Source organism: Seriola aureovittata, chromosome 6 (assembly GCF_021018895.1).
Source record: "Seriola aureovittata isolate HTS-2021-v1 ecotype China chromosome 6, ASM2101889v1, whole genome shotgun sequence".
Taxonomy (NCBI): domain Eukaryota; kingdom Metazoa; phylum Chordata; class Actinopteri; order Carangiformes; family Carangidae; genus Seriola; species Seriola aureovittata.
In genome coordinates, this window is record NC_079369.1 from 19737374 (window position 1) to 19752580 (window position 15207).

General features: G+C 39.8%; 1 protein-coding gene and 1 long non-coding RNA gene across 4 annotated transcripts in view; one reads left to right on the forward strand and one right to left on the reverse strand.

The window, feature by feature from the left end:
• pde4ba (phosphodiesterase 4B, cAMP-specific a) overlaps window positions 1-15207 on the forward strand; it is a 176379-nt gene that overhangs the window by 89543 nt on the left and 71629 nt on the right. The window contains exon 1 of one of the 3 annotated variants that reach the window (XM_056377791.1): window positions 9260-9944. The exons of the other annotated variants lie outside the window; for them this stretch is intronic. Within the exon in view, the coding sequence (XP_056233766.1) occupies window positions 9844-9944 (101 nt within the window). The 5' untranslated portion in view covers window positions 9260-9843. Of the gene's footprint in view, window positions 1-9259; window positions 9945-15207 lie in introns of those variants that run through there. 3 annotated transcript variants of the gene reach the window in all.
• Window positions 10435-15207, reverse strand: part of LOC130170491 (uncharacterized) — an 86942-nt gene continuing 82169 nt past the window's right edge. Inside the window, exon 4 of the long non-coding RNA XR_008828003.1 lies at window positions 10435-12203. This is a non-coding gene — a long non-coding RNA (uncharacterized LOC130170491). The remainder of the gene's footprint in view (window positions 12204-15207) is intronic.

Genomic DNA, 15207 nt, shown 5'->3' on the forward strand with positions numbered 1-15207 from the left:
GATGGAAAAATCTGTTAGGAGAAAGGTGTCCTTGTTGCCAAAAAGGTGGATTGTTTAGCAGTTGTTATGGTGGCCCATGCAAATATATACCTTGGTTACTCGGGGCTGGGGGATCCAAGATCATTCATGAAATGTGACCTGTACGTGGTCCAGCAGACCTGAACTGAGGCAGAGACTAGATGAGAGGAACAGCATCAATTTCAGCGGAACAGGGACCGACAGAGACGTGAAACATGGCTCTGGAAAGGAAAACTGGATTAGAACAGATGCTGTGATCAACACTGTGTTGGAGGATTATAACTGTTTTCATACAGGGAACACATTTTTATTTAATGTCTATTTTGTCTGATTGTAGTATTTTGTCGGGTCTTGGTTTTTCAACGAGCTAACCTCTAATTGCGAGGACTTGGAAAGGTTTTGGCAGCGCTGCAAATATTCAGGCTCTTTCATGAATGACAGAATTAGGATTGGATTTAAATTGGCTGAAACCCACTTTCTGTCTCATCTCATCTGCTGAAAATTGCTGACGTACCGATTGGAAAGAGCACGGGAGGGTGATTTTCTGTGGCCAATCTGAGCTGCTACCACCTGCTGCTTCACTGAAACTGAGGATAGCTTTAAAGTGACGGATGCTGAGATTAACCTGACAATTTTCTGAAACGGTTCTGTGGTGGTCCACGGTGGAATTCCAGGATGCTGCGTCTGTGTGTCGGCTACTTCTTAAGAAGATTGGTTTGCTAGTAGCAGTCTTACACTTTCATCATCAATGAATCAAATCAAGTAAGTTATTGAGTTGAGACTTTCAGAGAAAAGTAAACAAACAAGAAACAAATAGAGTTTTGACACCAAGGGTAATAGAGACACGATGACCGCGATGTCATCCAGTCTGGAAGTTCCCGTCAACCCTTTCTGCTATCGGCGTCACTCCTGGGTTTGGTATGTGATGAAAAGTGGGACCCAGCTTTGTTACTGTTGCCCTTGACAGCATGTGTGTGTGTATTTGCATGTGTCAACTTCAGTTCACTGTTTCAACCCTGTCTCCTAGAAAAACCAGACAGTGATCTTGCCCTGGCCTTAACCAAGTGCTGTGAGTGTCTGAACATGACTGTGAAAAAGTTTAGTAATGCAGGGCATGAGTGGTCACTGAATGATTTGATTAGTATAAAAATGATGTGAATCATATGCTATGGCCTTCACAGTCACCAGATCTCAACACAATTGAACACCTATGGGAGATTTTGAATGGATGTACTGGACAGCGCTCTCCACCACCATCATCAAAACGCAAAATGAGGGAATATCTTTTAGAAGAATGGTCCCTCTAGTAGAGACCAGAGATTTGTAGAATCAATTCAAAGGAGAATTGAAGCTGTTCTAGCAGCACATGATGTACGAACACCTTACTAAGACACTTTATGTAGGTTTTTCCTTTTAAATTGTTACCCGTGTACTTGAATATTAACATTTCCTAAAAAATCATAATCAGAGAAGCTTTACGTTTTCCTTCAAGGGTTACTGTTGAAATGTTGTTATGAATGTAATTTCTAGGACACAGGGTTGTCCATGTAGACTATTTAGCCTGTGTGCGTGTGTGTGCGTGCGTGTGTGCGTGTGTGTGCGTGCGTGTGTGTGCGCTTTTGCATATGAATATAATTGTTGTGAGGACACAGTGTGTTATTCTCATTAAACTCAGTCCTTTGTTGTGGTAGCTCTGTGTTGTGCTCTGTGTAGATCGCTGCTGGAAATGCTGATAACACTTTGAGCTGCAAGAAAATCACCTCAGTGAATAGGAGGAGAGCCACGGTGAAAAGATTGCCGTGTTTATTTCCCTCTGTCTATAATCTCTGTCTCCCTTTTCCTTCTTCTCATCAGCTACACTTCCACCCATGTCAACTCAAGATGCACATCTGTACTTAATCACATCCATTTCTCTCCGTACTTGTTTTTACAGTGCTTAATGGGGATCTAAATAACACCTCTAAAGAGTGCTCTGCTAATGTGGATATACTCTAAACTTGCCTAATCTCTGCAGTAAGTGGGTTTCTGCTTCTCAGGTTGTCGAAGTGAAATGTGATATTACAGGGTTTCATCGACACGAGAAACATTTCCTCTCCGAGGATTTCAGTGGTACCTGATCTAATTTTGTCCAATTCTGTAAAGGCTCATCATGCAGAGTTAACATGATTTTGTTAATTAACCTAAAGCAGGATTAGGAGTATTATAGCAGCAAGTCACTAAAATGTACTTTTGTTCTACAGCCCAAGCTTAGTTTATGTTGTGCCTCAAAAAAAGAACCTCTTATACATGTTCTGAACAAATTAAGTGTGTTCAGACCTGGTGGTTTTAGTAATTTGGTGAACATTCCCTCATTCATTCTCCTTGATCTGTGAACCTGAAGTGAATCATTGTTTTGAACCACTTTATGGATTACACTCCTACAGATCCTGTAGCCTGACAGGTGGAGATGGACTAGATAAAAAGGTTCTACGTTTAGAAGAAGAAAGGAAATAGCCAGCGAGAGAGAGAACTTGGCACATGAGAGCTTTGTTACCTGATTCCCTGTTCTTATGTCAGGATCAAGCCCTCTAACCCTAAACACGAGTCGTCCGCCGTTCTTAACCTTAAATGTGCTTACCACAACACATAGAGAAGCAAGTCATTGTTGGACTTATCATTCCGCAGGCATTGACGCGCCCAGATGATTGACTATAATCTAATATGTTTTTGAAGTGCAACAGTGACGTGTGCGCAGGGTTTCCTTTGCAGTGTATACGTAGTAGCTCTAAATAATTCAGTCCGAAGCAAACTGCTTCGTGCGAGTGAATGGTGTTTTTATTTTTACCAAATGCCACATGTACTGACATCATCCTTGGAGACAGTAGATCATCAAATCCAGTGATCGCACGAGGCATAAACATAACATCAAAACATTCCAGTTACTCATTACTCATTACTTCATCATTGATTGAAGTAATTACACTCCTAAGCAACTTACTCAGGAGCAAAACAAAATTAGTTTCATGCTCTGCTTTCACTACTCAGCCCAGCTCTGTTGACGGTGCTCTTAAACAACTCCAAAGCCACGTGCACACCTGCACGTCACATACACTGATCAGCCACAACGTCACAACTGGAAGCAGGTTTTAGTGTTGTGGCAGTATTATTCAAGTAAGTATCAGTATTCTTATAGTTGAGCTGTGTTGTACTGTTGTACCGCAGGTCCTTTTCCAGCTTTCGCTTTTTGGGATTTGCTGTTAGAACGTGTTTGGTAGTGGAGTTACATTCTTCACAGCTTAAAATTCACACATATTTTCAGAGCATGGCCCCTGGTTATCACAGCGTGAGTGCTGCTGACGTCAAATACGGCATGATATTGGCACTGAAAAGAGAGCTACTCTGCGACTAGGGGATTAGGTTAATCACAGGGGGACTGACTGCAGTGCCCTGTTTTTCAGAGAGGGGAATTAGATTTACACAGTGAAAGAGAGACAGAGGAGGGGCTGGGGGAGATGGGGAAAGCTGTGTTGTGGTAAATCTGGCAAGACACACACCAGTTGATCTTAAATTCTTGCTTTATCTGAAAATATAAATTGGCAGCTTGTAGATAAATGCTTATTATTCTGCCCTCTTACTTTTCATACCTGGCGCCTTCTCTCTACTCCCCTCTTCCTCCCTCAGTTTTCCTCAAATACTAATAATATTAACTCTTCTCTTCTCTTCTCTTCTCTTCTCTTCTCTTCTCTTCTCTTCTCTTCTCTTCTCTTCTCTGAAAACTATAGTTCAAAGATTTGATGAATGAACTGTTCAGAGTGATACTGTGTATTTTTTGTTTGCTCTCGATTCACCGGTCAAGGTGAGGTTTCCATGGCAATTCAATCAACATCTCATTGGTTATTGAACTCAAAACACATGGACAAATTCAAACAACGTAGGGTAATATCAGGAGCAGATAAAACTTTGGCACTAATAAAAATACACCTGCACTCAATGATATCAGGCTCATTTCATCAATGTGCTACAGTCACTGTCACCATCTCTATGAACATGACAAGTAAACAGGAGAGCTTTCCTAAGCAGGGTCCTCCCCGATGGCACTACACTACCGAGTGTCACTCCACATGAAGTCATTGTCGTCTGTGGAGGACACTCCTTACTAAGTGGAAGGTTTTGTAAATATGTGCTTAAACTGCGGGTTACTCAGCTACACTTGACCAGGAGCAGGAAGGAAGCAGTGATGATCACCATTCCATGGCTAACAATCAATAGACTTCGCTCGCTCATCTGTTGTGTCGATTTCTTTCTGTTTTTCTTCCCAACCTTTTTCTGAGTGGTAGCCTCTTAAAACAAAACGGTGTGTAGTTGTGATCCAGTGTCAGAGATTTTAAGCTTAAGACATGAGTTTTGAGAGGAAAGCACAAAGATGGAGCTTATTTCTGTTTGGGGATAGCAGAGTCAGTTTCAAAGCACGCTGAGTGTTGGGGAGTTTTAGAGTCTATATTCAATACTTGAGGGTGATTTGGGTTCATTGAAATTTGGTCCGAAACATTCCCCCACAATGCCACATACAACGTCTGTTTGTCAGCTGAGGGAGGCCCCCAGGCCATTTTTAAGAGCAGTATAAATGCATTACAACTTGTTGCTGTTTGCTCTGAAAGCCATTTTGCCACTCACCCATGACCCTCATCGTTCTGCAGACTGATGAGAGCCGCAGGCATTAGTTTGGGTCGTTCACACCTTCTCTGAGGGTCAAAGATAAGTTGTTGCGATGTTACGACCCATGAGAGGAATCAGAGTCACATTGAACATCAGTCTGGTTGAATTCCTCCTTCCTTTTCCTCTTTTTTAAGCTACACTTGATTCCACTGTGCATTCGCAGCACGGTCCTGTATTTTCCATTTTTATGGATGCAGCATGTTTAATGAGGAGATCGTAAGTAGATTTGTGGAATTTGTGTCAACACAGACCTTCAAAGGATGATAGTCCTGATTCTCACATTGATCTATTTTTTCCCGCTCGTGTCTTTGCATATCGTACCTTCCTTTTTGTCTGCCACTATTTTTGATACATTTCTTTCCGTCCGTCTTCCCCTCTGAACTTTAAACTCTCTTTCTCTCTTTTTTGAGTTTATATTTAAATACCTTTCAGGGCCTGTTGTTTGATCCTGATTTAATGTGATTGTGTGTGTGTTGGTATAAGACAGACAGATTTCATGTGAGGTGATGTTGTGCCTGTCAGGTTCTGTCAAGTACATCTGAGATTCTATTTGCAATCTTTGTTTTCGGCACACCGAGACACAATTTTTTTCGGTTTCCTCATCTGCAGTTTGATTGATTTAAATCACGAGGGCGAGCCAAAGGAGCGGTCTGCCGGCGACAATTTGACAGGCTACTCTTAAGCCGTCAAATGGATGCCTGATCGATGTTTAATTATGGGTGTCTGCTTCTGTGTGAAACCCTGGTGAGGCTACACATCAAAAATGTGTTGGGTTTTTTCCCTTCATTTTTTAACGCTCTCTTTTTATGTTTGCACTAAAATTACAACTATGCATTGTCCCTCAAAACAATGTTTAACAATAAGATAAATGATCACTGGGGCTGGAGCAAATCGCATCTGCAGCCATCACTACACACAAGCTCAAATGCACCAACCAAGCTTTCAGCATAGCGGAGATCGCTGTCGTGTAATTAAGAGTTTGCGCAGATGTATTGACTTTCCCAGCATCCCCTTATCTTGGTATTCAAAGCATATCCTCCTACATCGCTCTTTCACCGTACCATTGTGGCTGCTTTACCACAACCATCATCCAACATGTAATAACACTGAAAGGAACTGTGTTCACATCCTGAGTGATGCCAGCTCTGAGTGTTTTCCATAGGGCATGGCTCATCTGGTGGCACATTTTGCACGCCACATCCTGTAAATGTGAGCTTCATGGCTCCTCTGCTCTGACTCCAGGCAGTATAGAACATATGTACACACTGCCATCTTGTGGACGTGAGCCCGCAAGACTTCCTTTTTCTGTGTGATGAAATTGTGCCCTCTGATGTTCATAGAGGGGTTCTGCACATTTTGCTTTAAAATTCTATTACCCATCGAATCTGAGAGCTGTATTGGGTTGTGAAGATGACAAGAACCAACAAGCTCAAATACAGAATAATCTTTTAATTTAATCTTTTGATGTAATGTGAGAGTTGTTAGAGGATGTGACAACAACAAAGCAGCAAACAGAGGTGTCCTGCCCAAGGGTGAATAGTTTCACTGGGTGGTTGTGGTTTCGTTTCATCAACAGGTTCTACAATAACACATTCTTCTTTACACACATAGTTAGGACTGCTGCTATACATATATCCGTATTTGCTATGTCACCAAGGTTTTGTTGATTGTAATGCCAATATTTCTTGGCATAATGTTTATTTTACATCTGATTCATTTTAAGGGATGACCGATGAAACCCAGCAGGACCAGATCTTATAAACACAATCAGTCTTTTTTGCCAGTGTACAGAGTTGTTCACTGTTTATTCAGCTGTTTTCCACTGCGAGACGCTCTTGTTAGCCCTGCCAAGTCCTACACATACATTTAAAAGTGCATCAGCACCATTTACATGTAACTGAGGACATAAATGGGGAAAAATATACTTACTTTAAGTGATCACTTGATTGATTTTATAATTTAATTTTCTATTGTAAATAAGTTTTACAAAGTCATGAGCCATTAGCTCAAAGGGCTTTAATTGTAGAGTGATTTGACTGCATGATGCCACTAAATCATGTAAGACCACAGAATTAGATTAAATAGAGAGGGTTTTCATTTTTAGGCTAAATTGCATGGTTAACTTAAAATGATAAAAAAAACCTTTCCCTGTTTAATTATAAGTCATAACAACAAAAGTCATGACATTTACCATAAAGAAAAATCTGAACAAATTAAGGTAAACAGATTCCCTTCACATTTAAAATAAATAATTCCAACTATTTTCATCTCCTCACACACTTACATTTACAGCCAAGATCAATTCAAAGTCAGTTTTCAGGATCTGCAGCAGTTACTGCAGTATACCATAGACGCATATCATTGTAGTGCAAGAAGGGGGCTATTTCTATATCCTCTTCTTCTATGGTCAACCCTCAGAAGGTCATTAAGGAAGAATGCCATTGTCATTGTCACGCAGGATACATACACCCCTTTGGCTACCGCATCTTTCACTTCTCCCATTTCTCATCTTTGTGTGTATTGTGAAGCAGTGGGGCGAGCAGCATTGTCCTACTCCTCCCCTTATGTGTGTTTTTTTAAAATGTCTGTGTTATGTGTCATCTTTCTGAATCATGTCCAAATAAGTATGACGAGGAAGCTCACTTGTCCTGTCTTGATGGGAGTTAGGAGAAACTCCAGTCATTTTCCTTTAGAATTCAGTGACGACTATTAAAGGAAGTTATGATAAACAGGACAGAGTTCACACAGCCAATGTCACCTTTTCTTCAAACTGTAAAGTATTGTCAATTTCTGGAAATATAACCTGAAAGTATTAGAAGAAATGACTGCCATTTGCATTCAAAGATAAATCAAAGATATGCTCACTCTTAATTGTGACAAAAAAGTGATAAATGAGATATCGGATGAAAAATTACACATTATTAATGCTTAAAATATCGATGCATTCTACTAGCTAAATAAAATGATGCTGTTTCTAAATGTATGTTTTTCTGGGGTTGAATTTATCTAAATGTACTGTAGTTGTTGCAGGTTTTATCAATGAACGCCCAACATTATACCCAACAGCTACAAAAGATATTATTTGTCACCTAATGCCATTTAGTTTTTATTTTCCTATTTGAATCCAATTCTGATGACTCACTCTTTCTGCCCTTCATACTTACATTCACTCATCAGTTTATTAGCTCCTCCCAGCTAAAACTAATGTGGTCTAATGCAGCGGTTTTAGCTAGGTGTACCTAACAAACAGACTAATGAGTGTAGCCTGTATTTACAATTATTGTAGGACGTTCATTGTATGTGCTGTCATTTATTACAAACCTGCCATCACAGTTATTGTGATATGAGCTGGGTATCATATGTACTGTACTGTGTCATCAGGCTCTTTGGCCCCCTGTGGTGGTGCCAGATGGCACCTCTTTCTCACACAGACACACACAAACAGTTAAGGTAGACCAGGTTGCCAGAATAACAGTGAATCCAAACTCACTATGTTGTTCAGTATGTTGGTTTCTGATCCAGTACAAACAGTAAAAAAAAAACAACACGTTTTTGTATTGTATTTTTTATTTTAATCTTTATTTAATAAAGACTTTATCATTTATAAGCAGTATACAAACATTTCGCACTTGGTTTGTAACATACTATACAGTAGTTGTGCACAGCTATAAGGACATTTTTTTTTTTTTTTTTATGTACATGTTTATCTACAACATATTTTATATTATTACAGCTGTGTTTTACTGTATTGCTGTTCATTATCTGTTCATACACCAGCCTCCATAACCTCATTATAATGTGTTATTAACCATTTAGTAAATGTTTATATTCTGTTTTTAAATGCTGAATTATTCCACTAAAGTTTTTATCATGCATACAACTCTGCACAGCCTGTATGAGCTGAAAATCCTAAACTGATATAAGCCTGAACCAGAGTGTTGTGTAAACAAACAATACTATAAAAAGCCCAAAGATATGAAACCAATTTTCACAATCAAATTTTCAGACCCTCACTGTCAACAAAATTCAGAAATCATAAACCAGTGTCAGTGTAAATCTTACTTAAATCCATTTTCTTTTCCAGGCTTTTCAATTTCGAAACTAAAAATACATAAAAATGAAACAACCATTCAAGTTTATGAATATTTCAGGGTTTTGTTGAGTCATTTTATGAAAAAATAATGCTCTTCAGTCATCATAGTTTGTGCAGCACAGCACATATTATATTACACATATGGTTGGTTTATCTTTCTAGTAACAGTATGTAGCTGGTATACTTTAGTATATTTTCCATAGATACAAGGTTAATTAAATCTGACAAGGCTGTAAAGGATGCATGAATTATGACTCCACTCCAGCGACTCCACTCCAGATATTGGCTGTTCCTCCTTACTCTGTTGGGGTGGCTGAAGGGAACAGAGCTCCAAACACACACATAGTAGTACATATACACACACACACACACACACACACACACACACACACACACACCACGGGGAGGAAGTAAAGCCTGTGACGAAAAGTAGAGTCCGCGAAGAGATCACAGAGCGAGCGAGAGAGAGTGGAGAGTCAGAGTGTGAACAGGGGCTTGGAGGGTTCGTTGATATGACGTATGGACTGCTGCTTATGTTGTTGCTGTGTGTGATGTGAGTGTTGTGTGTGGATCAAGGTGTCTGGATACCTCTTTGCTGCATTGGTGCCAAGGAGAGAATGTCTGATGGATAATCTGCAGAGTAACTTTTTGAACAGAGGTTTGATGGGTAACAGTCATGTAAATGTACGACTGTGAAGCCTGAACGAGTGATGTATCGCTGTTTATATGTGGTGAATGTGTGTGTGTGATGGTGCTTGTTTTGTAGGAATTGCAACTCACATTTGATGGTTCTCATTTCAAGGTGCTAGTTAGTGTGACAAAGTGTGTGTTTGTGTGTGTGCGAGTTGCATGCTACAGTGCAGCTATCACTAATGGTGCTGACGTGTATGGGTGTTCATATGTTTGGTGTGCGTGTCAAATACTACACTTTTGATAGTAACACTCTGGGTGTGTTCTAGTGGATGTGTGTTTGTGGTAACGCATGTGATGGTATGTGCTGGATAGTGTGCGCATGAGTGCATGTGTGTGTCGGGGCGATGTACCGGCGTTCACCTTGTGCCAGAGGAAGGGTTCACTTTGACTTCAGTGAGGAAGTCATCAGGAAACTCCATGCCGCCAACCATGGCCATACTCACAGGTTGGGACACACACAGTGACACACACACACACATGTCATGCTGTTATGCTGTAGCACACTTAAACAGAAAGACATTCCTTTACTTTGAATTTTGTCCTTGTACTGACTAATCTGGTGTCAGGTTTGGCTGATTTACAGGTTGTCATTTTACAGCTTCTTACTTTCCAACTGATGAACTGTCTCTTCCATTTAAACTTGTCTTACTTCAACACAGTCCTTAACTATTCTTGTAGTCTTTAAACTCCTCCCCTTGCTGAATGTGTGTCTAGTTTATGTGTAGACTTACTTCCTATTTCCCATACATTAAGCAATCGTCTCATGTGTTTCCCATCATTATAGTAATCCTTGGCTGGAATGTGGTTAGTTGCACTGTCACATGTCTGGGTGAGAAAATCCCAACTTCACTTATTTTAATGGTTCTGCGGGTGCAACAGTCTTGCAGAGAAATGTTTTGAATAGGTTGCGTGAGATAGTCAAGTAGTTTGCCATGCAAATCAGTCAGAAATTGTTGATATGAATTTGTTTATTATCATCACTTCTTTTGGTCACAGTGTCTAGACTGTGTGTGCAACAGGGACAACCAGACGACCCAAAGGATATATCTAAAAAAAACCCTCCAAATCATGACATTGAAGGGTCGGCAAGTGTCTCAGCCTTTAGCAACTCTTTCCTATGATAAATCTGACTCTGTTGCCAAGCAGGATTTCTTGTCCGACTAGTTTTGTTCTGAACCTCCAGTAACACCAGTGTTTAACTCTCTCTACATAAACATTACAAGGTATACCTCTCAGAGAACAACACATTCACCTAAAACCAAGATAAATCTGAGGAGTTGCAAGATAATGAACAACAAGCTAGGAAAGAAAAAAACAAAACAAATTTTTCCTAATCTCATTTATTTTTTCTTTTGAAATACTGGAGAATTTAAACTGAAACAGTCTGAGAAGGGAAAGTCACTCTTTGCTTGAAATCACACACACAGCGTGCAGCATGGCTTGGTTATAAAGAGTCACAAGCCAATAAGATGTTGGAAAACTGTGACCAAAATGTCTGTATTTTTTAAAGGGTCCCTTTAAACCACATCAACTACACAAAAAACATCACATTTTCACAAGTATTGAAACTTTGCCAAACCAAAACTTGACTGCGTGTGATTTTTATTTTTTTTTCTGTAATTTGGGTGAACTACACAAAAATTAAATTTAATTACTGTTGTAGGGTTTCTACGTCACACTGCTCCTTTAAAAATGTTTTTCCTGCTATCATCTTCGAAGCAGCACGCAATCATCCCGGGAGGGCAGACATCAAACGAACGAATAAAGTGGGAAAGACTGAGAGTTTGGGTAGACTGGATGGGATAGTGGATCAGAGATTTAAACAGATAATATAAAGAATGTGTGGTGTGGACCCTAGCAAGCTGAAAACTCAGGCTGCCAACATACTAGCTTTGTTTAAAAGTTGACAGGAACTGCTCTGTTGACACTGAGTACATTTACTTAAAAGATCAGGAAAGAAGGAGGAACAACAAACACACACATCAGTATGTCATTCTAGGAAAACAGAAACTTTTCCATCATATGGGACAATCACTTATCTTTCTTACAGTATACAGTATATCAATACAGTACATTGACAGTATATGACACACAGTCTGCCCTTATCGCATCAATGTAGATTGTAATGCAGGGTGCAGTAGCTCTAATGATGGCTGTTTACACCTGTGAAGTGCGGTGCTGAGGTGAGAATTTGTTTAAAATAAGTCTTTTAGTTCATCTCTTCTTCCTTGGTTGTGAGTGAAACTTATCAGCAAATAAAGTAAGAAATTACCAACACAGATTCAGTCAGCAAAGAAATAAACCAAAAAGTGTTAATTGTTAAAGTGTTAATAAACTATAAGCTGAGTCTCACCCCGGAGGACTGTGGGTATTCTGGCTCAGCTGGAGACATGTCAGGCTGTTACCTTTAGACTTTTGCAAGTTTGGCGGGACGAAAGCAGAGCAAGGAAAACATGATGGATACAACAAAATCAGGCATAGCCAGGTTTACTGAGAAATTTGATGTCATGTGAAATGTCATTTACTTGTAGTTTTGTCATCATGCATAACCAGAATGCTAAATGTTCATTTCTTTGAAACCTTTAAAATGAAGTGGCACAATCCAGTTTGCAGTCATGGAAGTCATGGAAGACATGTTGAGTTCTGGAGACGTCAGGCATCCACCTCTGGTTGGGTGGGTTCCACCTCTGTGACTGAGGGTTTCCTGTGGAAAGTACAGGACTATACTGAAGAAAGCAGAAGTACACAGATGGCACACTGTACTGTGCTACATGTTTGAACCATTAGACAGGTAGAGGAGAGCCACGTGAGCGCTGGCGGATAATTACTCCCTGACCTCTTCCTCACACTGGTGTGTGTGAATGTACTGTTTTCGCTTTTGTTTGTACATAGCCTACAACATAATTACACACATGCAGCTGCCCTGTGCCATTTATGGTATGTTGGTGTGCATGAATTAGCCCATAAACTGTATGTGTCCCATGCAGGGATTGTTTCTCACATGTCCTGCTAGAACAGATAATCTCCCGGAGAGATGGGCTTAACCAAATATTTGAACAGTGACCTGGATTCCTATGGCATAATAACAAAGATCACAGCATCTTTTTATCTCGTCCTGGGTGCTTGGTCCCTTTTTGTTTTCACCCTTTGCTACTGGTCACATCACATCACAGCAGACCAGTATCATTTTCAAGGACTTTTGGAATAGGATATACATACACATGTATACGTGTGTATATGTGTGTAAATAGTTTTTAAAACTATATATGAATTCTCAACGTCCAAACCTCATTTGTGAAAGTGTGTTTGAGACAATGTACAAATAAAGAAATCAGACGTCACTCACATATAGGGAGTATTAGAGTAAAGGAGCAGAGCAGTGATGCTTGTAACATGATTGTAATTGGTCACTAGACCAAAAACAATGTGAATTAAATAGAGATTTTCAGTCATAACTGTTGGCAAAATGACCCTAAACTGCTTCAAAATGTCATCCATAGCTGTGAGCTGAGGCGGCTCTTAAGCTTCATTTTATATTTTGCGATGTGTTAAATAGCTGTCAGCGTTTGAAACCAGATTTCTTTTCACTTTGGTGACCCATTTTCCTTTCCAGGACCTAGAATAACCGTGTTCTGTGCTTGCTTGCCCATGGGTGGGGTGCTGCGCTGTGTTGTAGAGTTTGCGGTTCAGCAGTATTTTATTTGCAGTGCACTTTACCTACAGTGTAATATGTTGTTATGGAGATGGATACACAGAAAAATGTGGCGAGGATTCGTAAGTCTGCCAGTCATGGTTATGTGGCTGGGGCTTTTGATTTGTGGATGACTCAACAAAATTGAAATTTGCCCCCACTGCTGCTGTGAAGAGTGTTTTATGATGGTAATGGTGATTATGTCAACTAAGGTAATGACAAGGATCGTCAGTATTTACAGTATTAACATGTGTTAATACTGATGGCTGGCGGGATCTCAAAAGACGAAAGTGATGATAGCAAGGGTTAAGATGATAGTGCCGAGCGTGAAAGAAAGAATGTATCTGCAGTGCTGGAAGAAGTACTCAGACCCTTTATGCAGGACTTATATTAAAGTAAATGTCCTGCATTCAAACTAATGCTTTAGGAAATGTACAGAGGCAGCAGCAAAGTGTTCTTAAAGTATCAAAAGCAAAATTACCCAATTTACAAAAAAGGCCCCTGTGTCTGACATATGTGCATTACATTCATTCATTCATTCATTCTTATTTTCTTTGCTGAATAGAAGGTTATGTGTTTAATAGAGTTGTAGTTCCTGCACTCACAGTTCAATGTGAGCAAAATGGAGAAACCACAGACTGTGACGGCGAGTAGCCAGACTGTACAGAGCAGGGAATGTAATGGAAAACAGATGCCATACTGCAATTTAACAGCCCAGGAATGATTTTTAAAGCAATGTTTTGCTACGATTCTCTCTCTTTGCTGTCTTTGCTGTCTTACTCCGAGTTAAAAGTAGATTTCAGTTCCTGTGTTTAAGTTCCAATAAGTGCCTATCACTCTGTCACTTCACCCACACACTTCCACAGACGTACCAATATAAACGCACACACACGCACACACGCAACCCGCCTGTAGCCCCTGTTCCTTAATCATAACCACTGTCATCACACCTTTGGCCAGTTCTGCTTTGTGTTTCCTCATGTGACATGAGGGCTGTGTATTTAGACTGTACACGACTGTGAATGAGAGCATCTGCTAGATGACTTTGTACCTAAATGTGCATGTATAATAACTTGGCACATGTCCTGATTACAGTAGTGGCCTAATTTCTATTAATAAGTGCTATATCTAGGAGTTTTCTTCTTTTTTTGGAAACATGTTACAAAAGGCCAGCAGACATATTCAGTTCTCAGTGTGTTTTTTTCTTCTTGTAATGCTTGTTTTTATAAATGAAATGTAAGCACCAGCAGTGGTTCATGCTTTCATCAGTGTGGTGTGGAGGGCAGGAGAATAGATAATACAGTAGAATTTGTCACAGTTGATACAGCTTGAAAATAAATATTTCCATTTTTGGGCAATAGGAAGTTTTACATAAAATTTGTATTGTTCAAGTTGTATTTGAAGTTGTGTGCTACACTTTGATTTGTCAATTTTACTTGGGTGTTTGAGCCTCACTGTGCAGAGTAAAAGAGTTTGTGCATGTACATTTGTGAGTCAGTGTTTCCTCCTCTATATAACTTAAATATATACTCTATATAAATCTGATGCGCAAACTTGAAGCCCCCAGCGCACATTCACAGGGAACTGACTTTTCAGTTTCAGTTCAGTAATCAATCTTTTGAAATTAACAATATTTGCGTATTCATAAATTCTGAATTTTAAACTGAGGTAGAATGAATATATTTCATTTTCGGAAAGTCTACCTAGGTAATTAAAACTTTTCTGTTTGTTTTATTAATTTAATATATCTTGAAATATGTCTGGAGGTGATCTTTCAGGGATCATGGTGTAGCTTTGGAGCCTAGCTTCCGCCTTGAAGCTGTAACCACACATCAGGGCTGCAGAAATACCACATGGGAACAGCAAGACCTGTGATCAGCTGTGGTCAGCTCGGGCTTCCTGTGTTTTCTCCTACTCCTAAGTTTCTGATGCCGGTAGAAATTGTTGACATTAAAGGAGTTGAAGAAAGACCCAACAATCTGTCCGTGTCACCCATCTCAAAGAGACATATTCACTG